The sequence below is a fragment of the Camelus dromedarius genome, chromosome 14 (assembly GCF_036321535.1).
Source record: "Camelus dromedarius isolate mCamDro1 chromosome 14, mCamDro1.pat, whole genome shotgun sequence".
Classification (NCBI taxonomy): domain Eukaryota; kingdom Metazoa; phylum Chordata; class Mammalia; order Artiodactyla; family Camelidae; genus Camelus; species Camelus dromedarius.
Window position 1 is genome coordinate 22,245,134 of NC_087449.1, and position 26,585 is coordinate 22,271,718.

Genomic DNA, 26,585 nt, shown 5'->3' on the forward strand with positions numbered 1-26,585 from the left:
ATTCAAAAAGCAAAATTTAAAGACAATGACAGAATTCTGAAGGCAGCAAGAAAAAAGGAGTGTCACAGAAAGGAAATCCCTCATGAGCCTATCAGCTGTTTTTTCTACTGCATATATTTTTCAAATTTATGTACATGCACTGTTCATTGTCTCTAAAAAGCTTTAGCTTTTTAAACTTAAGTAGTTATTAAAGGAATAAATCCAAACACAAAATAAAAATTCAAAAAGATACACACACCCCACTATTAACAGGAACACTATTTACAACTGCCAAGACATGAAAGCATCCCAAGTGCACGTCAACAGATGAATGGATAAAGGAGATGCACCGTATGTAGGTAATGGAATACAATTCGCCCGTAAGACAGGAGGGTATTTTTCCATTTGTGGTCTTTTATTCATTTATTTTTTTCACTTCAAAACCCAGAATTTTAGAACTGGCATAAACATATCCATTGCATCAAAACCAACAAAATACCTAGAAATAAACTTAACCAAGGAGGTTACCTATATTCTGAAAACTGTAAAACACTAATGAAGGAAACTGAAAATGATACAAACAAATGGAAAGATATCTTGTGCTCTTGGATTGGAAGCAACAACATTATCAAAACAGCCATCTACCCAAAGGAATCTACAGATCCAATGCAACCCCTGTCAACACTCATGGCATTTTTCACAGAACTAGAATAAAACCAAAAATTTATGTATAACAATAAAAGACCCCTAACAGCCAAAGCAATCTTGTATGTTTTTTTTTTTTTTTCCTGCTCTCTTCTTTTTTGTTCCTTTCCTGCGGTTTGATGACTAGAGAAGTTCCTTTAACATTTGTTGTAAAGCTGGTTTGGAGGTGCTGAATTCTTTTAGCTTTTGTCTATCTGTGAAGCTTTTGATTTCTGCATCAAGTCTGAACATGAGCCTTTCTGGATAGAGTATTCTTCACTGTAAATTTTTCTCTTTTATCACTTTAAATATGTCGTGCCACCCCCTTCTGGTCTGCAGACTTTCTGCTGAGAAATCAGCTGATAACCTTACATGAGTTCCCTTGTGTGTTGTTCTGTTGCCTTTCTCTTTCTGATTTTAACATTTTCTCCTTATTTTTAATTTTTGTCAATTTGATGACTATGTGCCTTGGTGTGTTCCCCTCTGTTGATCCAGGACTTGGGTGACTGTTTCCTTTCCCAAGCTGGGGAAGTTTTTGGTTATTATCTCACCAAAATTTTTCTCAGGTCCTTTCTCTCTCTCTTCTCTTTCAGGGACCCCTATAATGTGAATATCAGTGTGCTCCATGTTGTTCCAGAGTTCTCTTAAACTGTCTTCATTTCTTTTCATTTTTTTTTCTGTTCTGCAGTAGTGATTTCCATTAATCTGTCTTCTAGCTCACTGATCAGTTCTGCTTCATTTAGTCTATTCTTGGTTCCTTCTAGTGTGTTAGACCATTAAAATCATTTCAGTGATTTTATTCTTCAACTGTTGGGTATTCTCTATATTTTCCAACTTTTTGCTAAAAAATTTTGCTCTGTGCATCTGTACTCCTCTTCAGTTCTCTAAACATCTTCACCATCATCACTTTAAAACTTTCTCAGATAAATTGCCTGTCTCCTATCACTCATTTTTTCTTCTGGAATTTTATCTTGTGCCTTGGCTGGGAGATACTGTCTGCTGCCTCATTCTGTCTTTCTATTTGTATTTTTAGGTAGGTTAAGTTACATTTCTTGACCTTGAAGAAGCAGCCCTCTGTGTGAGATGTCCTATGTGTCTCAGCAGTACGCTCCTCTCTTGTCACCCAAGGGCCAAGGTCCAGCCAGTTCCAGCGTGGAACCTGGCTTGTGTGTGGACTCCTTCCACAGGTTTTGGGACTGCTGTTTTCTTCTTTCTAGTATCTTCTCCCTGGTGGATAAGGCTGGACTAGAGGCTCGTGCAGGTTTCCTGGCTGGAGAAACCAGTGCCTGCCCACTGCTGGGTGATGCTCGGTCCTGGACTTCTGGTAGGTAGGGCTGTGTCTAGAGGCCTTTGTGGCTCAGGAAGTCTGATGGGTGGGGCTGGTCTTGGTTCTAATGATCCAATCAAGATGTCAGCCTCCAGGAAAGCTCATGTAGATAAACACTCCCAGAATGTCTTCTACCAGCTTTTATGTCCCCTGGGTGAGCCACAGGTGTCCTCCATGTCCCCAGGAGACCTTGCAAAGCCAACAGGCAGGTCTGGCTCAGGTTCCTATGAAATCACTACCGCTGCCCTTGAACCTGACACACATGAGGTTGTGTGTATGCGTCCCAAGAGAATGAAGTCTGTTTCCCCCAGTCCCATGGAACTCCTAGAGCTAAGCCCCAATGGCCTTCAAAACCAGATGTCCTGGGGTCTCCTCCTCCCAAAGCGGGAATCCTGGGCTGCAGAACCTGACGTGGAGTTTAGAACTCTCAATCCGGTGGAAGGTCTCTGTGATTTATTCTTCAGCTTCTGGTTCAGCCACCCTGAAGTGTATGGGGCCTGATTATATCATGAGAATGCCTCTTGTACCGTCCTGCTGTGGTTCCCTTCTTATATTTCCAGTTGAAGATTTTTTTGCTAGGTTCCAGTCTTTTATTTGATGCTTGTTAGCGTCAGGGTGGTTCACTGGGGCGAGGAGGGGGGTCTGCTGTGTACAGGCAGGAGGCAGAGGTCGGGATGGAGGGGTCCTAGGACCTAGCAAGGTTTCAACAGTCAAGTCATTGCATGCCAGAAGGAACAGTCATGATATATTTAAATTACTTAAAGGGAAAAACCTAGAACCTAGGCTACCTACTCAGCAAAGATTAATCACAATTGAAAGACAGTTAAAGAGCTTCTCAGATGAGCAAAAACTAAGAGTTCATCAATCCTAAACTGACCTTACAAGATGTATTAAAGGGTTTTCTTTATGTGAAACAGAGTAAGAAATAAGAACTTGTGTGAAGGGGAAAATCCCACTTTAAGGGCAAAAATGGAGCAATGGCTGTGAATTAACCACTTAAACAAGCTATTACAAAGACTAAAAGACAAAAATTGTAAAAGCAACTATAATTACAGTAAACACTTATATGAGGCATATGAAGATGTAAAAAATGAAATCAAAAACAAAGAAAAAGGGTGGGAGAGTAAAACAGTAGATCATTTAGAATTTATATGACCTTAAATGACAATCACTTAAAGACAATCAGATATTGTAATGGAGCAAAGTATATGAACTTCATGGTAACCATAAATCAAAAACCTACATTAGATGCATAAAAACAAACTACAGAAACACAAATATAACAACAAAGAAAATCAACTAACCATAAGAGAATAGTATGAAGGAAGAAAGAGAACTACAAAAACACTTGGCAAGGCAGAAGGATAGACGATTAACATACACAAATAAGCTTGCATTTCTTGACACTAACAATGAAATGGTAGGAAAATAAAGTAAAAACAAAAAATCACATCCAAAACAATAAAATACTTAGGAAAAAATTTGGCCAAGCAGGTGAGACTATACATGAAGAACTACAAAACATTGATTCAAGAAATGAAAGATGACTTAAAGAAATGGAAAGATAGCCTATATTCTTGGATTGGAAGAATTAATATTGTTAAAATGGCCATACTGTCCAAGGCAATCTACAGATTTAATGCAATCTCTATCAAGTTACCAAGGACATTTTTCACAGAACTACAGCAAATAATCGTAAAATTTATATGGAATCATAAAAGATGCAGACTTGCCAAAGCATTATTGAAGAAAAAGAATAAAGCTAGAGGAATGACCCTCCAAACTTCAGACAATACGGCAGAGCTACAGTAATCAAAACAGTGTGGTGCTGGCATAAAAACAGACATATGGATCAATGGAACAGAACAGAGAGCCCAGAAATAAACACACAGACCTACAGTTCATCTTCGGCAAAGGAGGGAAGATATACAGTGGAGAAAAGACAGTCTCTTCAGCAAGTGGTGTTGGGAAAACTGGACAGTAGCATGTAAATGAATGAAGTTAGGACCCTCCCTCACACCATACATAAAAATAAACTCAAAATGGCTTAAAGATTGAAATATAAGACATAACACCATAAAACTCCTAGAATAGAACATAGGCAAAACATTCTCTGACATAAATTACAGCAATGTGTTCTTAGGTCAGTCTCCCAAGGCAAGAAATAAAAGTACAAATAAACAGATGGGACCTAATCAAACTTCTAAAGTTTTTGCACAGCAAACCATAAAGAAAATGAAAAGACAAACTATGACACTAAAGAAAACATCTGCAATCAATGTGACCAAAAAGGGCTTAATTTCCAAAATATACAAACAGCACATAAAACTCAGTAACAACAACAAAACAGATGACTCAAACCCCAAAATAGGCTTAAGACCTAGTCATTTCTCCAAAGAAAACTACTAATGGCCAACAGGCACATGAAAAGATGCTGAACATTGCTAATTATTAGAGAAATTCACATCAAAACTACAATGAGATATCACCTCACACCAGTCAGAATGGCCATCATTAAAATGTCTACAAATAACAAATGCTGGAGACATTGGGCAAAGGGAACTCTCCTACACTGCTGGTGGTACTGCAAATTGGTACAACTACTATGAAAAACAGTATGGATGTTCCTTAAAAAACTAAAAGTAGAGCTACCATGTGACCCAACAATCCCATTCTTGGGCTTATCCAGAGAAAGCACTCAATTAGAATGATATATGCATCCCAATGTTCAAGCAGCATTATTTACAGTGGCCAAGACAGGGAAGCAACCTACATGTTCCTTGTCAGATAAATGGATAAAGAAGTGTTTTATATATACATATATTTTATACACACACACACTAGAATACTACTCAGCCATTAAAAAAAAGAATGAAATGATACTATTTGCAGCAACGTGCATGGACCTAGAGATTACACTAAGCAAGCAGGTTACAGAAAGATAAATATCACGTGATATTTATATGTGGAATTTAAAACATGCCACAAGCGAACTTATTTACAAAACAGAACAGACTCAGAGACATAATATATCCAGTGCATATATCATCAATAATTTACAACAAGGGAGTCAAAAATATACAATGGGGAAAGGACAGTTTCTTCACTAAGTGGTGTGGGGAAACCTGTATAGCTACGTGCAAAAGAACGAAAATGGACCCCTATCTTATTACCATACCCAAAATTCAACTCCAAATGCATGAAGGACTTGAATGTAAGACCTGAAACCATAAAACTACTATAAGAAATCATAGGCAGTAAGCTCCCTGACATCAATCTTGGTGATGAGCTTTTGGATTTGACACCAAAAGCAAAGGAAACAAAAATAAAGATAAGCAAGTGGGATTATATCAAACTAAAAACTTCTGCGCAGCAAAGGAAATTAACAAAAACATGAAAAAGTACCTTACTAAGTGGGAGAAGAGAACTGCTAATAATATATCCGAAAAGGAGCTAATATACAAAATATATTAAAAAGCTCCTACAACTCAGTAACAACAACAAAACAAAAAACCCCAATCTGATTAAAACATGAAAAGGATCAATATCACTAGTCAACAGGGAAACAGGAATCAATACCACAACAAGGTATCACCTCCCATGTGTTAGGATGGCTGTTATCAAAAAGACAAGACGTAACAAGTGTTGGCAAGACATGGAGAAAAGGGAAACCTGTGACTGTTGGGAATATAAATTAGTGGAGCCACAATATAAAATCACATGGAGGTTTCCCAAAATATTAAACATAGGGCTACAATATGATCCAGCAATTCCATTCTTATTTCTCTGAAAGAAATGAAAACACTAATTTGAGAGGAGATCTGCATGCCCATCTTCACTGCAGCACTGATTGCAACAATCAAGATACAGAAACAACTGAAGTGTCCATCAAGGGATGAATGGAGGAAGAAAATCTGGTATGCATGTATATATCTGACAACACACTATTAAGTCACCAAAAAGAATGAAATTTTGCTATTTGCATCAACATGGATTGACCCTGAGGGCATTATGCTAAATGAAATAAATTAGACAAAGAGAAACATGCATGATTTCACTTACAGGTGGGAACTAAGACAAAACCAAAAACAAGCTCACAGATACAGAGAACAGACTGGTGGTTGCCAGGTGTGGGGAGGAGAAGAGGGGCCAATACTGGTGAACGCAGCCAATAGATATAAACTTCCACTTACAAAATAAATAACGTGGGGTCATGACACATACAATGTGGTCACTATAAGTAATAACACCACATAAAATATTTGGTATTACTAAGGGAGTAAAATCTTATCACAGGAAAAAAATGTGTAAATATATATAATGATGGAAGTTAACTAAACTCACTGTGGTTATCACTTCACAATATATATACACAAATCAAATTATGATGTTGTTTACCAGAACCTAATATAAAGTTCTATGTCTACTATATCTCAATAAAAACAAACAAACCAAACTGCTATGCAATTTGTAAAAGGATATATTGGGATAATGTGAACATTTAGCAATAGTAGTAGTAGTAATAGTAGTAGTAGCAGTAGTAGTAGTAGTAGTAATAATGATGATGATGATGATGATGATGATGATGATGATGATGATGGTGGTGGTGGTGGTGATGATGGCAACCCAGGGCACATCCTTTGGTGATGATTGTGCTAAGGGCTTAATTCACATTATCTCACTTATAAGACAATCAATCGTAAAAAGATCTGTATCATAGGTAACTTTACAAAGAATGAAATTGTGGCTTGGAGAAGTTAAGCAATTTTCCCAAGACCGCAAGAGGCAGAGCCAGGTCTCAGACCTGTCTTGGAACCAGAACAAAAGTGCACAGACCTTCATCCTACAAGACTATGTCTTACAACTTAATCACTTCTGATTCCAGCCACTTCAAGTCTCTGAACTTCAATTTTCATTTACATATAAAACTTAGGATATGAAAACCTGCATTGCTTATCCTGAAAAGCTGTATTGAGAAAGAACGGGGTTAATGATGCTTTGAAAACTGTAATAAGATGAATAAAAACCAGGAAGACAGGCAGTGGTCACAGCGTGGTGGCAGCACCAGCCCCAGCAGCCTGGTCAGAGCATCAGCACAGGGTAGCTCTGGTCTCCACACAAGATAAAAATTGGACACTCCATTGTTCTTAGGCATCTTCCTGCTAAATAAAAATATCTAAGTGAAACTTAAATGAACTACAGCACATCCAGAATCGGCTCAGTAATAGTGTTGAGGGTTTGATGTGTGTGTTTTGTTTTGCTACATAGAAGAGGGACGCTATTATTAACTCTGAGCAACTGTCTAGTTGTGGTTCTGTAACAAAAATATACTTTGGGTCCTATTCTTGCTATTTCCGGAGTGGGTGAGGACAGGGGGGGTGGCGGGGGGTGGGCTTACTCTACCGCACAGTAACGTATGTCCGCTCTAACACCCCATCCTGATGAGTCAGCACAAGCACTTTAGGATGAGCAATGTGGGAATAAAGAGAAGGCATCCTGCACCGGGCATTAAGTTTCACAGAGTCCAGGTGCCCTAGTACAGAAATCACACACTCAGCAGTCCAAGAAAATGCAAACAGCACAGGAGAGGAACATAAAAAGACAGCAAGTTCTTGCCTTTTGTTCAGAAACAAAAGTGACAATTCTATTCTGCTTTACAGAAACCTGCAACTGTGCAGGCATGTCCTGCGGGGGGCTGCAATTACCCAGGTCACTTCAGCTGTAGTTACTCCTCCCCCTGCAGTAGAAGAACTCTAGTAAAGACTGCCATCTTTATTTCTTTACCAACATAAATTCCATTAACAGTATTGTTCAAGTTCTTTGGGAAGAAATAGACTGAAAACTGGTTTTTTACTAGACGGAAATGCAAAAAGCAAGGTGCAGAGAAAGGAAACAGAAAAATGAATCTAACATGATTGAGCATGATGAGTCCAGTAATGTTTAGAATCCAGACAGGAAAAAACACACTCTGAACACCATGAACCAGAAAGAAAACAAAAGGAAAGAAAGCAATTTCCTGAATCTGATTATCTAAGTGAACTGATAATGGAATAGAAAAGAACAAATCTGACTCCACGTTAGATCTGTTCCTTTGTCTTTAACCCTCTGCACTGTTTCCTAGGCTTAGTCTTGCTGGCTCTGCACCTTTTATACAACAATGTTGCCAATAGCCTGAAATGTATAGGAGAGCCTATTCTCAAGGGTCTGACCTTTAAGGATATTTAAGGATGTTTCCAATCATATAAAGATAGTAAGTTGCAACATAGAAAATAACATTTGTTTTGTTGGAGGTTTACAGAAACACCATGATCTGACCCAGGTGGACAGGTGAAAGAACACAGGATTCCAAGAACAAAGAATTCCTACACCAAGAAGTTTGCAACAACCAAGAACTCCCCCACTTCTTAGTATAAAAGGAGCCTGAATTCTGACTTGCAGAAGATGGTTCTCCAGGACATCAGTCTACCATCTTCTGGGTCAGCCAACTATCTGAATAAAGTCACTATTCCTTGCCCCAACACCTTGTCTTCTGATTTATTGGCCTGTTGTGCAGTGAGCAGATTAAGTTTGGACTCATTAACAATAATGATATAATTAATGAGCAAATATTTAAAGAGTTTTCTCTGTAACTGGAACCAGATGCCAGCTTTCACCCCTTCTATTCAATATGTACTGAAGACACTGTCAGGATAATAATGCAGTGACAACAACAATAAAATAGGCATAAAGGTCAAATTTTAAGCAAGAAAATTGTCATTGTATGTGCATGGCATTATTATATGCATGGAAAATCCACCATAATCCAAAGACACTTACAATTAGTAAGTGAATTAAAGCATGGTTACTGGATTGAGGACCAGTATAAAATCAACCAGATTTTTCTGTCTGTAAGCAAGAAACAAAGTAAAATTAACCTGCAAACAGCAGACCAGGAAATGGGTATCCACAGGAGAAAAGAATCAATAAAAGATTAACTTACACAACATTAAAAAATAACGCTTCAGGCCTCATTGTGCCTGGTCTGCCCACTCCACAGGGGCTGTGAGGCCTCCCCAGCCAGGCTGGGTCCAGCCCGGGCTGCAGGGCACTCACTATGCACAGGCCGGGCAGGAGCCCAACATCGGCCTCCCTCTGCAGCTGGCACTCGCACAACACTGGCCCTAGTCAGATGTCCAGTGCCTCTGAGCCCAGGGGCTCTGGGTAATAGAAATTTTAAAAATAAGTCTTCAAATCAGTATGAGAAAAACACAAAGAACCAACAGGAAAGTGAGCAGACAATATGAAGAAAAATAAGCCCAGGAGGCTGACAGAACTCCTGAAAGGTAACTCTCCTGATTGCAGGGCCAGGTGAGAGGACCCCAGCAGGGCCCCAGGACAAGATGCTAGGAGGCAGGACCACCAGGGAGGTGACAGAGCCCCCTGCTGTGGGGGAGGGTCGCAGGCACAGGACTTCCAGTGGGGGCTCCAGGTCTCCTGCCTCAGTCTTGGCCCCCACTGCACTGCCAAGCATAGCCCCAAGTCATCACCCCCAAGCTGGGGAGGATTCTGATTGGCCAGGTCAGAGTCATACAAAATGTGACTGTCACATGAGAGTCACACAGGACACACTATCATACTGTCACACAAGAGACAAGACTCAACCGTCATCACAGTACTTCCTAAAGAAGAAAGCTTAATTTCACCCTCCAACCAGGCAACATGTTACAAAATGTTCAAATGAATGAGTATCAGACTCACATATTTATCGACTGGGTCACCAAAGGTAGGAGAATTTTTGATCCTGTGCTGCTGAGCTGGCCCATCAGTGTGATCCCAGGGCACGGACAGGCTGATGGTTGTCTCCCCAAAGACTCACATTCCTCGGTCCACTGCATGGTCCTAAATAAATCAACACAACAGAGTTAGTAGCCTGTCTGCAAGCATGGTGGGCATGGGGGTAGTGGGAGGGGTATAAAAGAACTGTAAGCAGGTCAGAGTAACTGTACCCAAGGGGTTTCACCACTCTTTGGGGTGTTTCCCCACTTGTGATAAAATCCGCATCTCCTACCTTTCTCTCGTGGACCCATAAACAGTAAAAAGTGTTCTATTCAGTACAAAAACAGACTTATGGACCAATGGAACAGAACAGAGAGCCCAGAAATGAACCCACAAACTTTTGGTCAATTAATCTTCAACAAAGGAGGCAAGAATATACAATGGAATAAAGAGAGTCTCTTCAGCAAATGGTGTTGAGAAAACTGGACAGCCACATGTAAAGCAATGAAGCTAGAACACTCCCTTACACCATACACAAAAATAAACTCAAATGGATCAAAGACTTAAACGTAAGACAAGATACAATAAACCTCCTAGAAGAAAATATAGGCAAAACATTATCTGACATACATGTCAAAAATATTCTCCTAGGGCAGTTTACTCAAGCAATAGAAATAAAAGCAAGAATAAACAAATGGGACCTAATTAAACGTACAAGCTTCTGCAAAGCAAAGGAAACCATAAACAAAACAAGACGATAACCTACGGAATGGGAGAAAGTTTTTGCAAAAGATGAAACTGACAAAGGCTCGATCCCCAGAATATATAAGCAGCTCAATATGACTTAATAAGAAAAAGGCAAACAACCCAATCCAAAATTGGGCAAAGACCTAAACAAGCAATTCTCTAAGGAAGAAATACAAATGATCAACAGGCACATGAAAAAATGCTCATTATCACTAATTATCAGAGAAATGCAAATCAAAACTACAATGAGGTATCACCTCACAGCAGCCAGAATGGCCATCATTCAAAAGTCCACAAATGACAAATGCTGGAGAGGCTGTGGAGAAAAGGGGACCCTCCTACACTGCTGCTGGGAATGCAGTTTGGTGCAGCCACTGTGGAAAACAGGATGGAGATTCCTCAAAAGACTAGGAATACACTTACCATATGACCCAATAATCCTGCTCCTGGGCAAATATCCAGAAGGAACTCTACTTCAAAATGACACCTGCACCCCAATGTTCATAGCAGCACTATTTACAATAGCCAAGACATGGAAACAGCCTAAATGTCCATCAACAGATGACTGGATAAAGAAGATGCGGTATATTTCTACAATGGAATACTATTCAGCCATAAAACATGACAACATAACGCTATCTGCAGCAACGTGGATGCTCCTGGAGAATGTCATTCTAAGTGAACTGAGCCAGAAAGAGAAAGAAAAATACCATGAGATCGCTCATATGTGGACTCCAAATAAAGAAAAAGAACATACATACAAAACAGAAACAGACTCATAAACACAGAATACAAACTTGTGGTTGCCAAAGGGGAGGGGGGTGGGAAGGGACAGACAGGGAGTTTGAAATTTGTAGATACCGACAGGCATATGCAGAATAGGTAAACAAGAGTATACTGTATAGCACAGGGAACTATATACAAGATGTTGTGGTAGCTCACAGTGAAAAAGAATGTGACAATGAATATATGTATGTTCATGTATAACTGAAAAATCGTGCTCTTCACTGGAAATTGACACTGTAAACTGACTGTAACTGAATAAAAAAATGTTTAAAAATAAAGTGCTCCATTCAGAACTATGGTTATGTGCTGATCTTTCAGGGACAGAGACTAGGTTGGAACCTAAATGTACAGACTGGGAGAGAAAGGGATTTCAACTACTCTGACCACTTCCTGTTGAATGAAATAGAGAGGCCAAGCCTTCCCATTTCAAAAGTGCCCATTTGGTGAGAAGACCCACCACAGGGCAGGAGAAGGGAAGAAACCTCCTTAACAAAGGTCCCAGATGAGAAAACGGCCCAGTGACACTCACTCAGCCCAGAGGGCCTTCAGCCTGAATGAGAACGTGGGGAACCCGGGCAGAAGTGGGTGCCAAGCCTCCTCTCACCTGCGCAAGGTGGAGGCAGCTCTCAGCACCCCTCCCTCACCACCCACCTGTCCAGCCTTCCTCACTGAGTCACAAGGGAACTGGGTGGAAAGGATTTCAGGCCCATGTGTTGGTGCCCTGGGCAGGGCTGGGATTCCCCCTCCATCCAAGTGGAGGGCAATGATGTTCCCGGAATAGGGTGTGTCTGTAATCAGCTGCTCCAAGTGCCCCGTGTGGGTGTTTCCTGGCACCACAATCTGGAAGGGAGGACCTGACAAATTCTGTCTGTCGACAACCCAAATGCTTACTGAGTCTTTTATTAGTCAGCATAATAATGTTTATAGTAAAGGGCTGAGAGTCCAGACACCGCAGAAGCCAACCTCTGTGCTACCTCGTGAGATCTGCCCAGGCCACAGCACTGGATGTAATTTACCCTCATAAATTCCCTCTCCATTAAATTTGAGCTCACACTTGACCCTTAGCAACTTCAACAACCTCCCATTTAGGTTCCTGGGGAAGGTTCTCACACACAACATCCAGGGCTTATGATAGTGACCCCAAAGCATCCCAAACGTTAGAGACATGTACACCTAAGATAACTTCTTGGGGAGAGGTTTCTCTATTAAAATAGCTACTCCAGGCAGCGGGTAAGAGCAGTGTTGTCTGAACATGTCCTGCCACAAACAGGATGCAAATCAACATTCGGACAGGCTCAACTTGTGTTTATTTTTGTTCATGGTCCCTGCTTCTTTTTATAAAGTCTTGTAAATTTACTTTCCCTCAGGTGTTCTGATACTCTTCCTACTCAAATTAGTAATTTCTGCTCTCTGTGTTATTAATCTACTTAGAAAATGGAATAGTACCAAGGTAGATTGGCAATCTGTCAAGAGCCAATGAAGGCAAACTTTCAGGTAGATTCCTAACAAAGATGTGTGTGTTATAATAAAAGCCCATACTGACAAGTCCTATTAACGATTTGCATTTACTACTGGGGATTTTTAACTCATATAGCTAAGTGCTATAACTCAAATAGCATTTGAATTTTCCCCAAATTCATTTTTGTTTACTAACCCTACAATTGATACCCTTATGATTTAATTCATCAAAAGCAATCACTTAAGCATTGTACGCAGGCATGCTTGTGGCCTGCATTCTCACAGGCTGCCAAGCACAACACAAACATGAGACTAAGTTCATCAGGAAATGAGTGTGCATGTGACCCAGGGCCACATCAACTCATCTACTGCCCTGCGCCAGCAACCACAGCAGAAAGCGCTGTAAAATCTACAAAATTCTTCTGCCAGCTCTGAGATGACAACAGTACTTACAGGTTCTGGGGCCCTCATGCCAGCCAGGGAAGCACACACACGTGGTGCTGCTGCACTGGCCAGGGGCAGGGTCCAGCCAACATCCCGGCTGTTCGGCATCGGATTGTACATTTGGACATTTCTGGCCAGTCCTCTCATCACTGAGAAAAGAAAAGCCAACACGTATTTCATATGTCTACTTATACATGTCGAGCTATCACTTCCCCCGAACTTCTGCTCTGTAGTAGGAGAAATACTGACCTCCTTAAATTTTAAATTATCTACACACAAAAGCAGATGAAAACTCTCCAAATCAACATTTAGCCAAACTTAGTCAACCAGGACCTTGGGGTCTATGGAAGCTAAGTTGGTGCCAATAAAAACAGGGGAGTAAAAAGTAGTAGCACTGGGTTGGCCACAAAAGGACAAGGGGCAAGAGCGAGAAACTGGAAAAGCAGCTTCAGTTTTCCAGCACAGGTCAGGAGAGAGAGACAAGAGGATTCTACCATCTCCACCTCTAAATGAGAACTGACACCACCAAGGATGACCATCTAATCCAGGCAGCTAGGTTAGCTGGTTTCAATCATTCATTTCTTTTCATTCAACAAACAGACACTGAATGTCTTCTGTGATTCAAAGAAAAGGCAAACATAGGGAGAAATCAAAGATACACTCAATTCTCAATTAACTGCCCCAATAGGGACTTAGAAAGACATGCAAATTAAATCCATGTATTAACCCCAAACTCCAGTTTAGCCAATAACATCATTTTTGTAGACCACTAATCTTTTGCCAAAAGAAGTCATCCACACTTGCTTTCTTTTAGCCATCAGCACGTGTATTTTAAAGCCAAAAAAAATATTTAGAGGTATGCACCAAAGCCTTTAAACAATACTACAAAGAATTGTAAAACCACAATAAACTAGTTTCTCAACATATTAACAGCAAATGAAAGCACACGGGTTTTCAACGCCAAAATGCACTTCAGCAGCAGAGAAATGTGCTATCAAGCAACGTGACCAACAGATTTCAACAACTTACACTGAAAGCCAGTGACAAAACTGCTTCACACAAATTTATCGAGCACAAAGCAAAACTCATGAACTTTTGTCAGTGACAGAGAATACTGATAACTGTATACGCATTTATAAATCCTGAACTTATCATTTCAGAAGAATGCCATTATACATTTTTTATTTCATACACAAAGATATTAATAACTGATGGGAGTTGGTAGGTAAACTATGGGCAATTGTTACATTTTTCTTCCATCATTATGAATTTCCCAAATTTTCTTTAACAGGCCTATATGGCCTTTATACTAAAAAGCAAAATGCATCATGAAAAAGCTAAATTTGTCTGCCTTCTTACTTCCATGTCCTTCCATTGTCTGGTGTATGCCCTCCATCGCCCCCAGGATAAACGGGAACCACTGTAACAGTGTATGGGGCATCCGGCTGCAGATTCCTAAGAACAGCATAATTCGTGTTCCCAGGGATTGGCACCTAAGGATTTTAATAAAATGAAAGGACTTGATTTGAAAAACTTGTACAAGAAATAATACTTCAAACAATAAAATACTCAAAACATTTTAACCCAAGACCAAGTCAAGAAGGAGGTTCTATAATATTGGGACCTAAGGACATGCCACCATACAAATTGTTGTAAGAGTTGATGAACACTTCTCTGCACATGCCCTCACACCTTCTTGAAAAGTCCCTGGAATGATTCAATCCTCCAGCCCCAATCCCCCAGAAGCTTCCATCGCCCAGGCTCTAAGGCCCCAACCGACTACCCTCTGTCAAGTTCTACTGAAGGAACATGAATGAATTCCTTCAGCACTGTGGTGAATTGGTTAACTCTTGATCTCCACTTTGCAAGCTACAGCTGAAACTAACATGCACTTTTCCCTGCAGGAAATAATGACCAGTTTCTTGGCAGATCACCTGCTGTTGGTGCACAGAAGAGCTTGTAGTGATCAGGATTTCCCTCCACGTGGTCCCAGCGAACGTTCAAAGTGCTGGTGGCAGGGTCATGCACTCTGTAGTTCCTCACGGTACTCAAAGGTTCTGAAAGGCAAAGAAAGCACATCACGTGTGATCTGACAACCCAGCACACATGAAGCCCAGGTTTACTGAGGGGTCCCAGGAACCCTAGAACACAGCAGGACCCCTGTAGTAGGCACCCCACAAATACCTGCTAAAGTAGTGAATAAAGGAAAAAAGGTCTGTGATCATCTGGGTCATGTCTCATCCCTTCACAAGGTATTTTGGCCCCAGAGCATAGTTTGTTTTTTTGTCTGTGTTATCCCAGAAAGTAATAAACACCTTTCTCCAAGACCAGAGACAGGTAAGTCCAGTAAGGATATTAAAAACAATTAAGATCTTGGGGGGAGGGTATAGTTCAGGGGTAGAGGATGTACTTAAAATGCACGAGGTCTTTGGTTCAATTCCCAGTACCTCCATTAAAAAATAAAATCTTACTACTACCCTCTCATAAGACAAAACAAACAAAAACAATGAAAAGCATTACTAAAATGCATTTTAAAAGCTTAGCAAAACCCTGTGTCACCCCAGTGTTTACAGTGGAAGACGTGATTCCATCCCCATGATGATTACTAAAAAAGCCACAGGAGTCCAGGTTCACTTACTGGTCTTGCATCTTCCCATCATCAGACCTCCATCCGCATCAGGACACAGGGAGGACAGGGTGATGGTGTAAGGAGCATCAGGCTTCAGCTTCTGCAGGACCACACTGTTCTGTTGTCCGCTTATCCTTGTCTGGAGAAAAACAGGGTAAGTGTCAGCTTTGCTCTCTCCACCTCACTTGTCTGTTAGAAAAAGCTCTTTCTACGGGGGAGTTGTTTGAGACCTTTGCCAAGATCTGGAAACATGTCCCGCTGTGAAACTGTAAAATATATCTTAGGGTATCATTTTACATGTAAACTATGTACCTGAAATCATAAAAAGGATTTTTGAAAATATATTTCAACTGGCAAGGCAAGTAGCCAGGACTGCAGAATTTTATCCAAAACACATCTCACAGATCTCTTCTCCAAAAAGGCATTAGTCCTAAGTGAGCTGCAAAGTAACTTGAAGACAGCGAAGAGCTGCATGATAGTACAGGCCATTTGGTATTATTCCCACCTTTTTACAAATGGTTTTTATTTACTTTAGAAGCACATTAAAGTGATTCAGTAAAAGATCTAAAGCTTTTTGGTTTCCCCCTCCAAAACTGACCCTCGACCAGCATTAGCTGTGCGGACTGTGTGACAGGACCCCCTGCGGGGCCACACTCAGTGCAGAACTGCGCTGACTCCAGCCTGCTGGTATGAAGCATTTTCAATATCCTCGGATTAGAGTTTGAAGGTTTTTGTTTGTTTTAATTCACTGCTTAAGGCCATCTAGCTAACTTGTTGAAAGAAAACTTGGATACTTTGTTAACAGCCTACTGAATTCAGATGTTTATGCCATACGAAATAAAATCACCTAAAAATGGCAGGCTGCCTACAGCGGGTGCACATGCGGAGGGCTGGATGCACTAGCACAGTCCAGAGGTTTCCCACTGAGAACCGTCCACTCGAGCAGCCTGAGTTTCAGAGAAAACCTCAGTGAATCACTGAACTCATCCTCACGACGAGTGAGGATAATTTGGACAAACTTAGTAAATTTTGAAATTTGAGATTTGCAAATGTTAAAACTAGATAAAAAACAAATCTGTTGTGTATAGCACAAGGAACTATACTCAATACCTTGTAATAACCTTTAATGAAAGAGTATAAAAATGAATATATGTGTGTGTGTATATATGTGTGTTTATATATTATATATGAATGACTGGGACATTATGCTGTACACCAGAAATTGACACATTGTAACTGACTGTACTTCAATTAAAAAAAAAAACTAGAAAAAATTAGTATGTGAGGTTATGAGAGCAAAGCATCGATATATTTGTTACTTAACAAATCTGAGAGCATCCACTTAGCAGAAGTAGCCTCACGAGGAAGCAGAAGGGCGTGCGCCTACTTCTCCCATCCAACTCTCCAAAATCATTCCAGCGCCAGGGGGTTGTCACTTTGATTATTCCTTGGACTAGCAGTAAAACGCAAATATGCCCAAGAATAACAAATCTTAAAGGATTGTCACCTAACGTACTACACAGAATAAGTTTATGAGATGCCATCTAATTACAATAAACAGCTGAGAGACAGTAAGAGAGACACAGGGCCACAGTTGGAGGGTCAGTATCACCAACAACAGAAATGCTGAGGACAAGCTTTGCCTAAATATGGCCTGACACAGACAAAAGTTCTGTTTCTGCTATTAAAATATCAATCCATCAAATGTGTCTTCTTTTATATAAAAGCCAGCTGATCACTGTTGGTCTTCAGTTTATTACTGATAACCTGTAAGACAGATCCTCAATCCAAGTATATCATACTACCTAAGTTTAGTTCCATGGAAACTGCAACAGGGCAACTCACAAGTCACACTGGGGACAGAAGGGGCGCTGATTCAGCTAAACCACTTACTGTGCAGTAGAGAGACCTGTAACCACTGCCAGCATCCACCTCTGCTAATATTTGAGCATGGTAACAGGTATGAACATTTGGTGGAGCTCAGCAAGTCAAATGATTAAAAGTGAGTAACTCATCACTCTCTCAGGCTAATTGAGAAAATATGACCAAAAAAATCGACAAATTGCTGGCCCTCATCAACAGAGGCATTTGGAATAAATCAGAAAGCATCACCCTGTCTGTGTAAAATCCTGGTGCTTCCTGACCCCAGGGGAACAGGTGTGGTTCTAGTCACACGTCTCATAAAGGCAAAGCTGGAGAAGGTTCAAGGACACACAACTAAAGCAAGCAAGGTAAAGTGGACAAGGGCTCTCTGTTAAATGGGGTGGGCTGGGAAAACAAAGGAGACAAGCTTCCAAAGGTGGAGTAAACATGTCAAACAGAAGATACGGGAGCCAAGGGAATGCCTTACCAAGTCCAATAATAAGACACTGACCTCTGGGTTCTGCCTATTCTGGCTATCTGGGAAAACACTGAATACTCTGCAAAGCACACCCTAGACCTAGAATAAAGGGAACTGTGAAGGAGGGACAGTGGCTGAGAGTGCCTAAGAATGGCGTGCGCATGCCCACAGTCACAGTCTGAGTGGTCTCCGAGGACACCCCTGCACTTCAGTCCCACGGACCCTGGTCTCACCCGCCTGCCTACGTGGCATCCATCTTAGCAGTACCAGACACGCTGTAGGATGACCTCAGACCTGGTGTCTTTCGCCCTCCCCCGAGGCTGCACTCCAGTGTTCTCCTGGGGCAAGGCCAGGCATGGGTTGTCCCCTGGGGCCTCAGAACAAGACTGGGTAGGTCTGCCCAGCCCAGCGCCACCCCCACCCCGGTGCCCTGCACACCTCAGGGTGGAAGAGAGCAGCCCGTGGACACTCAACCTGTTACAGCAAGGCCGGGACAGAGTGTGGAGAGGCTCCTGCAGGACCTGCCACGGGGGCTCCAACCTTCCCTCAGGATGGAGGCTGGTCCGTGTCCTTCCGGTGGATTCTGCGGTACTAGCATTAGCTGGAGTTTCTAGGAGTTGTGAGGAGAGAATCCTGATGGACAGACATGTGAATCCATCAGATGATAACCATGTGATTGATGGATCAAAGGGGGACTCGCAACACTGGGTTCAGCGGGTGCTTCTTTGTCCTATTCACTTTACAGTATCTTTGAAATCTTTACCAGACAGATGATGCATAAAGGTTCCTTTAAGACATTAAATTACACAAGTGTTACATGCCCTAAGCAATTTATAAATCCAGAACAGCCGCGTACTAGACACTGTTGGTAAATAACCAAACAGCCACCCACTCCTGATTTCTAAGAGGAGTGAGCTTGGTCCCCAGGGCTGGGCCTCCTCCTCATGGCCTCGGGGCACCAGACACAGCTCGGCCCAAAGATGCCTTAAGATTAATCTAAACCCCAACGATGGTCCCATCCTTCCTGTTACACCTGGTCCAGCATGATGGGGCAGGAGGGAAACACTCCTGAGGAACCTCCAGGTGAGGTGTCTTCATTCCAAAAACAATACCAGGAGGGCTTCACAGAAACAGCCCATCACAAACCCCTTCTGCTTCTTCCCTGCCTCCCTTGAGGCCTTGAGGCCAGTGCGCACGGGACAGAGGCCAAGGGAGCTGGACCAGAAGAGCCCACGTGGCCCCCAGCTCGCCCTACTCTGGGCTGGATGAGGGTGACAGTGGCAAAGCCACCAGGCAGGAAGAGCCTGGTTACAGAACGACCCCTCAAGGGACCAAGAAGACCTCCCAACTTGACCTGAGCTGAGGACAACTTGTGCTCTGTTTCCGCACACATGCTCCAGAGGGTCTGATATGGCAGCTTGGGGACCTCAGGGAGGGACAAGTCCCCGTTCCACCAGTTGTCACAACTTAGAGTGATGGCTTTGAATGGTGATGGCCCTCTGCAATGTGGGGGGTCAAGCCACCACTGCGAGGGCCGCAGAGCAGGGAGGCGAGGAGAACTGGGGTTCTCGCATATTCTGCCCCAGCCTCACTAGGAGTTAACAGACAGTCCTGGTGAGGCCACTTTGTCTGGGACTTTCTGTGACCTGAGGCCAAACATTCTGATGCAAATAGAAAAAAAGGAAAAAGAAACCAAACCACCTCCAGGCTCGGCACCCCTGGATAAGGAGTGTTGGTACTTTGATTCTGTCCACTTGCTGAGCAAGCACTGCACCTGGGTCCCCGGGCCGGCACCCTGCCCTGACCCAGACACAGCACACTGCAGCCAGGGGCCCCGGGGACAACAGCTACAGATCCAGCTGGGCAAGACCCCACGCAGGACTGCCCCTCCTCCTGGTCTGGCCCCTCTTCCAAGGGGCTGGCCTCACAGGGGTGGTGCCACGAACAAGCCAGTGCACATGCCACACTCCACAGGGCACGTGACACGGAGTAAGAGCTCAGGAGATGCCAGTCACACCAGCAGAACTGGGGACCAGACACCCACATGTCAGGAGTAAATCCTGTAATACACTGGCCAGCAACTGGGAGGTAGGGAGGTAGGGGAGTGATGGAGTCCACTCACTGAGGAAGTGCCAAATGGGGAGTGACCCTCAATGTCTGGGGAGCACACGTGGGCTGGTGAGGCCCATGCAAAGGCCTGACACCAGGCCTCCCAGGTGGCAGCTCAGGGAATGGCCCAGAGAGAGGCCCCCCACCCCAGCAAGGTGCAGATGCCACTGGATGAACAGCCCCTCACTCCGTGGCCCCGGGGGTCCTCCCAGACTGCCCTCTGCTCAGCAGCTTCAGGGAAAGGGGACCACACTGTGCATCCTATTTTACAACCTGCTTCCTCCACTTTGTGTAATAGGAACACCTTTCTGTAGCATCAAATACTGCACTTTCGTCTTTGTAATGGATGTGTATCTTTTTTCAAACTGCTGTATCATAATGAACTTGTCCAATCTCAGTCATTGCTAGCTTCCAATATTTTACTGTGAAACAAAATTGGAGTGAACATCTGTTTAGCTAATTTTCTGTAAATTCATGATTATTTCCTCAGGATACATTCCCAGAAGTGAAATTGCTGGGACTAGTTATATGCAAAAGGTTTTTTTTTTTTAACTGAGTGCCTGCCATGACTCTTAATAAAGTATCACTAGAGAACAAGCCAGTGGATGAACTGAAGACTCAGAGGTGCCGTCTGGTTGCTTTATAAAGCTGTAGAACCCCTGCTGCCCTGGGTACTGGTTTCCTTTCCAGACTGGCCACCCCGCCCCACCCTCAGAGGCTGTGCAGTGATGGCCCTACATCCTTCAGATTTACTTCCTAAACTTCCCTCAAAGGGAGGTACCATTCTTGGCTACAAAGAAATGCCATGTTCCTCACAGAGGCACTTACTCCTGAGCGAGGGGTGGGGTCCTGACTTCCTGAGCCCACTAGGACCCACCCTCAAGCAAAGAGTGGGCTCACCACAGCCAGATCCTAAAAGTGGGCCAGGCCGGCTCTCCAGAGAAATCCCCATGCAGCTGTCCTGGGAGGCCGGATGGCACAGGTCACAGAAGCTGTCCTAATCGGACCGGTGAGCTCAACTCCTTGGAGACCCTCCAAGGAAGACGGAGCCTTCAAGAACACACACAGTCCACCCCAGCATGGAAACCATCAGCGCCAAATCCGGAGACGTGGTCCCTGAGAGCCACCCAACTGAAGCTCCTTGTGGGAAGTGTGGGAACAGCCAGAAACGGGCATCCCCCTGACGGGGGGCTGAGAGTGGGGGACCCCTCGAGGGGCTGCCTGACTGACTCTCTTATCACAGGTCATGCCAGTGCACAGACCACACAGAAAAAAGAAGAGCTGGCTTGCACGTGGACTCCCACTGCCTTTCCCAGGAGAGCAACACCGACTCAAACCTGTTGTTTGTAGCTGGTGTTAAGCCCTGGAAGGGACTCGTGCAGTAAATGTAACCGCCCTTCTGACAGCAGGTGCAGGAATTAAAGAGGAGTCTGCACCCCCACATCCCCACCATCCACCCGAGGCCCACAGCTTAGCTCCCAGAAACCAGTGCATTTGTCGTGAATAAACATAAAGTCACCCAGAACAGGCTTTGTGACCGAAGACAACGGCACCTACTTGAAAAGCTGGCAATCAGCTGGGAAGATGGTTATTGAATAAAAACAACTTATACGTAAACCTGTGGTTGATCAGAATGATTCTTAACCACAGAAAATGCTTTGCCTGCTAACTTCCTGTTTGGTGGCCCATAAATCTTTTATAACCAACATGTGGCAATGCTTGAAATATGACTTCCATCTGGCCAAAATGATGAATCGTAGTTATTTTTATTGTGTCCAGTGAATGACCATGGCATATCCATTCCAAGGGTCGATAAATAATACATTTAATTAATTTCCTTTTAAAATCTATAATCAATGTATCATTCAACTCCTTGGAAAACTGAGAAACCATGAAGTTCTTTCTCAAATATAAAAGGATTATAGCATTTCTTCAATCTCATCGTGCAGGCACATGATGGGAGATGCTCTGTTAAAACCACAGACAAATCCTCTAACAATCTTTAAAATATTAGAATTTAGTTTCAGAATTGGTTGGATTCTGGGTGTTCAGAATCCAATGTGACTCAAATTTGGCAAAGTGCTTTTTTCTTTTATATTACGTGTGAAATTTCCGCCAATTTCAAAAATGAAGTAGACAAAAATAAGAGAAGCAACAGATTGCCACAGGAAGACATTTACATCGCCGGAGAGAAATCATGCAAAGTAATCTGAACTCAATTAAAATAAACACTTTGTTATTAATTCATTTACAACTGAGGAAACCTAAAGCTCACAAAAACATTGCTAAATAAACCCGTGTTTATTTCTGTCTCCAGCAGCACCTCTTAGGACAGCTATACTATAAGTGCAAACAAAGCTCTTTGGAAGGAAAGGGAGAAAATGATTAACAGCATTGAAAGCTGACTTAGATGTCATATTTCAGAAAGTATCTTTGTGGTGAGAAACCTCCAATTACGTCATCACTTTGTATGATCTGATAAAGAATTCACTGTGCTCTTGAAGCTAACCCTGATCACTGGGGTAAGTCAATGAACACCTACAGACTTCTTAACCAAGAGCAGAGAAGTTAGTGAGGGGAGGCCAGAAGAGGGAAAAGGGGCTCACAGACACAAAGCAGCCTTCCTTGACAGGTGTTCAGGGAGAATCAAGGCCCCACGTGTGGAACTCCTGACCTGGGACGAACTCGAGGTGGTGGGGGAAAGGGGCCGTGTGCTCCAGGACTGCAGTGTTTCATGCTGTTCCCATTCAGTAGGTCCACAGCCCTCCCAGCCCAGATGTGCCTGGGCAGAGTATTCCCCACAGCCTGCTGGTCATGTTGCCAGATGTGGGGTGTAAAATATTCTAAGTCAGTCCCTTCCAAGCCATGAGAAAGTAACAGTCACCCAGCTGCCTGTACCAGACAATTTGGCTACTAGAAATCCTAATTAATGACATTTTTTAAAACACCATGGTAACAACCTGACCTGCCAAAAACGACTTTTTCATCATTTCATCATTTTTTGCTTTGGTTACCTATTATCTTCTGCAGAGAATACAAAGGACGTAAAATGAACATGGTGTTTTTAATGTACAATAACCTCAAATTAAAAGGCTGTTCTTTCCAAGGTGTGGGAAAGGGGAAAGGGTTCTGTGGTGTTAGCTTTGAGGGAATGAAAGACTCCTTTTGGATGGGGCTCTTGGGCTCCTTCAGGCCATGCTGAGATGCCAGGGGATTTTCTAATACCTAGCACAATTAATTGACATCTGCAAATCAGAATCCTCTTGAAGTCACAGATCACCAGGCCTGCGAGTTACAATCAGACACACTGTCCACCAGGACGCATCGTTACTGTGAGCAGTCCCAAGACTCCCGGGGCTGAGGCCCCTCAGGAAAGCCGTTGTCTGAAGTCCTCCGCAGACAACAGAAAACCCAGGTGAGCTTTACATTTCCGGCTACAAAACCACCCACAGCACAAGAACAAATTCTTGCAGACAACTTTATTTTTGCTCCATTGGAGACAGTAGCGGAGTTAAGTCCCGAATCCGGAGACCTGCCAAGTCGCCATTCATGGGGGAAGCGACACGCAGTTGGCCAGAATACTTTCGGGAGGAGAGAGAGAGCCAAGGGAGACGCTCCTGAGTTTCTGACGCAAGTCGACCCCGGGGGCTGGTTCTCGCTGTTCTCCCCCTGCAAACCGGTTAGGCCCCGGGGCACTCCGCCCTGTTGCCCCTCTCCAACCCCGACTCTTTCCCAGTCTCCACCGAATCCCATGTACTCTGCTCCATCTCTTTCCACGCAGCACGCCCAACTGGGGTGCCAGGAGCCAGGCACTCCCCTGGCCCGGCACGGGGCCACCATGTCTGCCGCCTCTACCCGTCACTGGGAAGACTGTAGTAATTACATCTTCCAGCTGCCCTTAGACAGCCAGGCCAGAATGGCAACAGCTTCCAGGGGAAGTTTCTAATAGACTCCTTAGCCTCGCTCAGCAACCGCTCCTAAAAAAAGCCTCCAGGCTCCCCTTCCACTTGGGGAACTCGTGGCCACCTACCCGGTGCAATCCATCAGTCCCCTGGTAGCCACTGACGTCAAACCCTGCACGAATGACACCTCCCGCCTCCCAGCCGCGCCCTCCACCCTCTGCGCACTCCGCGCCCTCTACGCGCAACCCAGGCTCCCGGCGCCTTCCATCCATTCCCAGAGACGGTCGGTCTACCCGCCTGCGCTGGGCAGAGAAATGGGGTGCAGTTTGCTGCCACTACCATCCCCTTGCAATGCCTAGCCTGAGTGGGGTGCGCAGCCCCTCGCCAAACAGCGCCCCCTCCCGGGTGTCCGTGGGTCCCTCAGCTTGCCAGGCCAAGAGAAGAATTTCACATCTCCTCAAAGCCACGCTCGGTGCTTGCTCCCGCACCCTTGGGAACCTCCCGCAAGGCTACATCTGTGTACCTTACCTCTAACTAGCCGTCGAGGAGCCCCAGATGTCCGTCTGACTGCGCAGTCCTCTTTCCTCCAACCCCCAGTGGCTCCCACGTGGCTTCGGCCCGACAGCTCGCACCTTCTTCAGCGAAGACAGCCTCAGGAACTCCAGTTCAGCAGGTGACCAGGAACAAGGCCCAACCGCTCTTCAATCAGGCTACCCAGGGATCCTCGCCGCTGCCACTGCTCTGACCAATGGGAGCTCCTTGCCCCGGCCGGCTTTATGGATGGCGCCTGTGCGCTGGGAGAGCAGGGTGGCACCACGAGCGGCGCACAGCAGCGGTGGCCAGCGCTAGGACTCCGGAGAGGAGGGGCGGGGATCGCGTCTGCGGGAGCGCCAAGCCTCGGACCTGTTACCCCGGCACGCGCATCATGTTGACCGCCCAGCCCGCTTGGCACTCAGGACCTGGGGAGCGCGCGCACATCCCGGGCCACCTACTGTTGCGTCGAAAACGGCGGGTAAGGCACGGGAAAGCGGGGGTTTCCAGACGCCCGAGGATGACGACGCGTGAAGGCCGCAACCGGTGCGCGGCGCTTACAGTGGCGCGCAGTGCGCAGGCACCAGCCATAAGGCCTCAGACTGCAAAAAACCTTGAGCAGGTCGGAGCGGCGGCAGCGGTGAATACCCCTGGCCAGGCGGACTGAAAAGCGACCTCCAAAGTCGCCAATCACCTGCTGCCCTCATCCCTTCGCGGTGCCTAATCTAAGCGGAGCGCGGAGCCCCTCGGCAGCCGGCGCTTCCTCCCGGGTTTCCTCGCTCCCACCCCGCCCCCGCGACGCGCAAAGCGAAGCTGACAATGTGTCCTCTCCGCGAAGCCCGGCTTGGTGCTCGCTCCCATACCCACGGGGGCTCGGATGCCGGCTCCCCAAGCAAGTCTGCCCCTGGGTCCCTGCCACGCCCCAGCCGCCCTCCAGGCGCCCCAGCTGTCCCTCTCGCCGCGCAGCACTCGTAACCCCCCACCCCAATGGCTCCCACGTTCCGCGCCGGACCCCGCGTGGCTTTGGCCCGCTGGCTCGCACCTTCCTCACCGGAGACATCCTCGGGCGCTCCGTGCAGCAGGTGCCCAGGAACAAGGCCCAACCGCTCGTCAGTCAGCCGGCCCAGGGATCCTCGCCGCTGCCGCCGCTCTGACCAACGGGAGCCCCTTGCCCAGACAGGCTTTATGGATGGCGCCTGCGCAGTGGTCGCGCGGGGAGGCACCGCTCGCGGTGCACAGAAGCGGTGACCACCGCGAGGCCTCCGGAGAGGAGAGGGGCGGGGCTCGCGCCGGTGGGAGCGCCAGGCCTCGGACCCGTTACACCGGCACGCGCATCACGCTGGCCTCCCAGCCCGCTTGGCAATCAGGACCTGGGGAGCGCGCGCACCCCCCGGGCCACCAACTGTGGCGTGGGGAACGGCGGGTAAGGCACGGGAAAGCGGGGTTTACGAGACGCCCGAGGTTGCCGACGCGTGAACGCCGCCCCTCGTGCGCAGTGCCTACAGTGGCGCGCAGTGCGCAGGCGCCAGCCATAAAGCCCCAGAGTGCAAAAAACCTTGAGCAGGTCGGAGAGGTGGCAGCGGTGAAGACCCCTGGCCGTGCGACTAAAAAGCTGACGGCCAAAGTCGCCGATCACCTGCTGCCCTCATCCCTTCGACGTGCCTAACCTAAGCGGAGCGCGGAGCCCCTCGGCAGCCAGCGCTTCCTCCCGGGTTTCCTCGCTCCCACCCCGCCCCCCCACCCCGGCTCGCGAGGCCAAGTTGAGTATGTTACCTCTCCGCGAAGCCCGGCTTAGTCCTAGCTCCCCTACCCCAGGGGGCCTCGGGTGCCAGGGCCTCGCGCAAGGCTGCCCATGGTTCCCTGCCCCGCCCCCAGGCGCCCTCCAGGCGCCCC

At 45.3% G+C, this 26,585-nt stretch overlaps 1 protein-coding gene across 1 annotated transcript in view; it reads right to left on the minus strand.

Moving 5' to 3' along the window:
* LOC135322869 (collagen alpha-1(XII) chain-like) overlaps nucleotides 1-26,050 on the minus strand; it is a 39,979-nt gene extending 13,929 nt beyond the window's left edge. Inside the window, exons 1-6 of the mRNA XM_064493498.1 lie at nucleotides 25,735-26,050; nucleotides 15,819-15,948; nucleotides 15,115-15,237; nucleotides 14,540-14,673; nucleotides 13,190-13,329; nucleotides 9,728-9,868 (exon numbers count right to left, since the gene is read on the minus strand). Of these exons, the coding sequence (XP_064349568.1) occupies nucleotides 14,636-14,673; nucleotides 15,115-15,237; nucleotides 15,819-15,948; nucleotides 25,735-25,752 (309 nt within the window). The 5' untranslated portion in view covers nucleotides 25,753-26,050 and the 3' untranslated portion in view covers nucleotides 9,728-9,868; nucleotides 13,190-13,329; nucleotides 14,540-14,635. The remainder of the gene's footprint in view (nucleotides 1-9,727; nucleotides 9,869-13,189; nucleotides 13,330-14,539; nucleotides 14,674-15,114; nucleotides 15,238-15,818; nucleotides 15,949-25,734) is intronic.
* Between the last annotated feature and the right edge of the window lie 535 nt (nucleotides 26,051-26,585).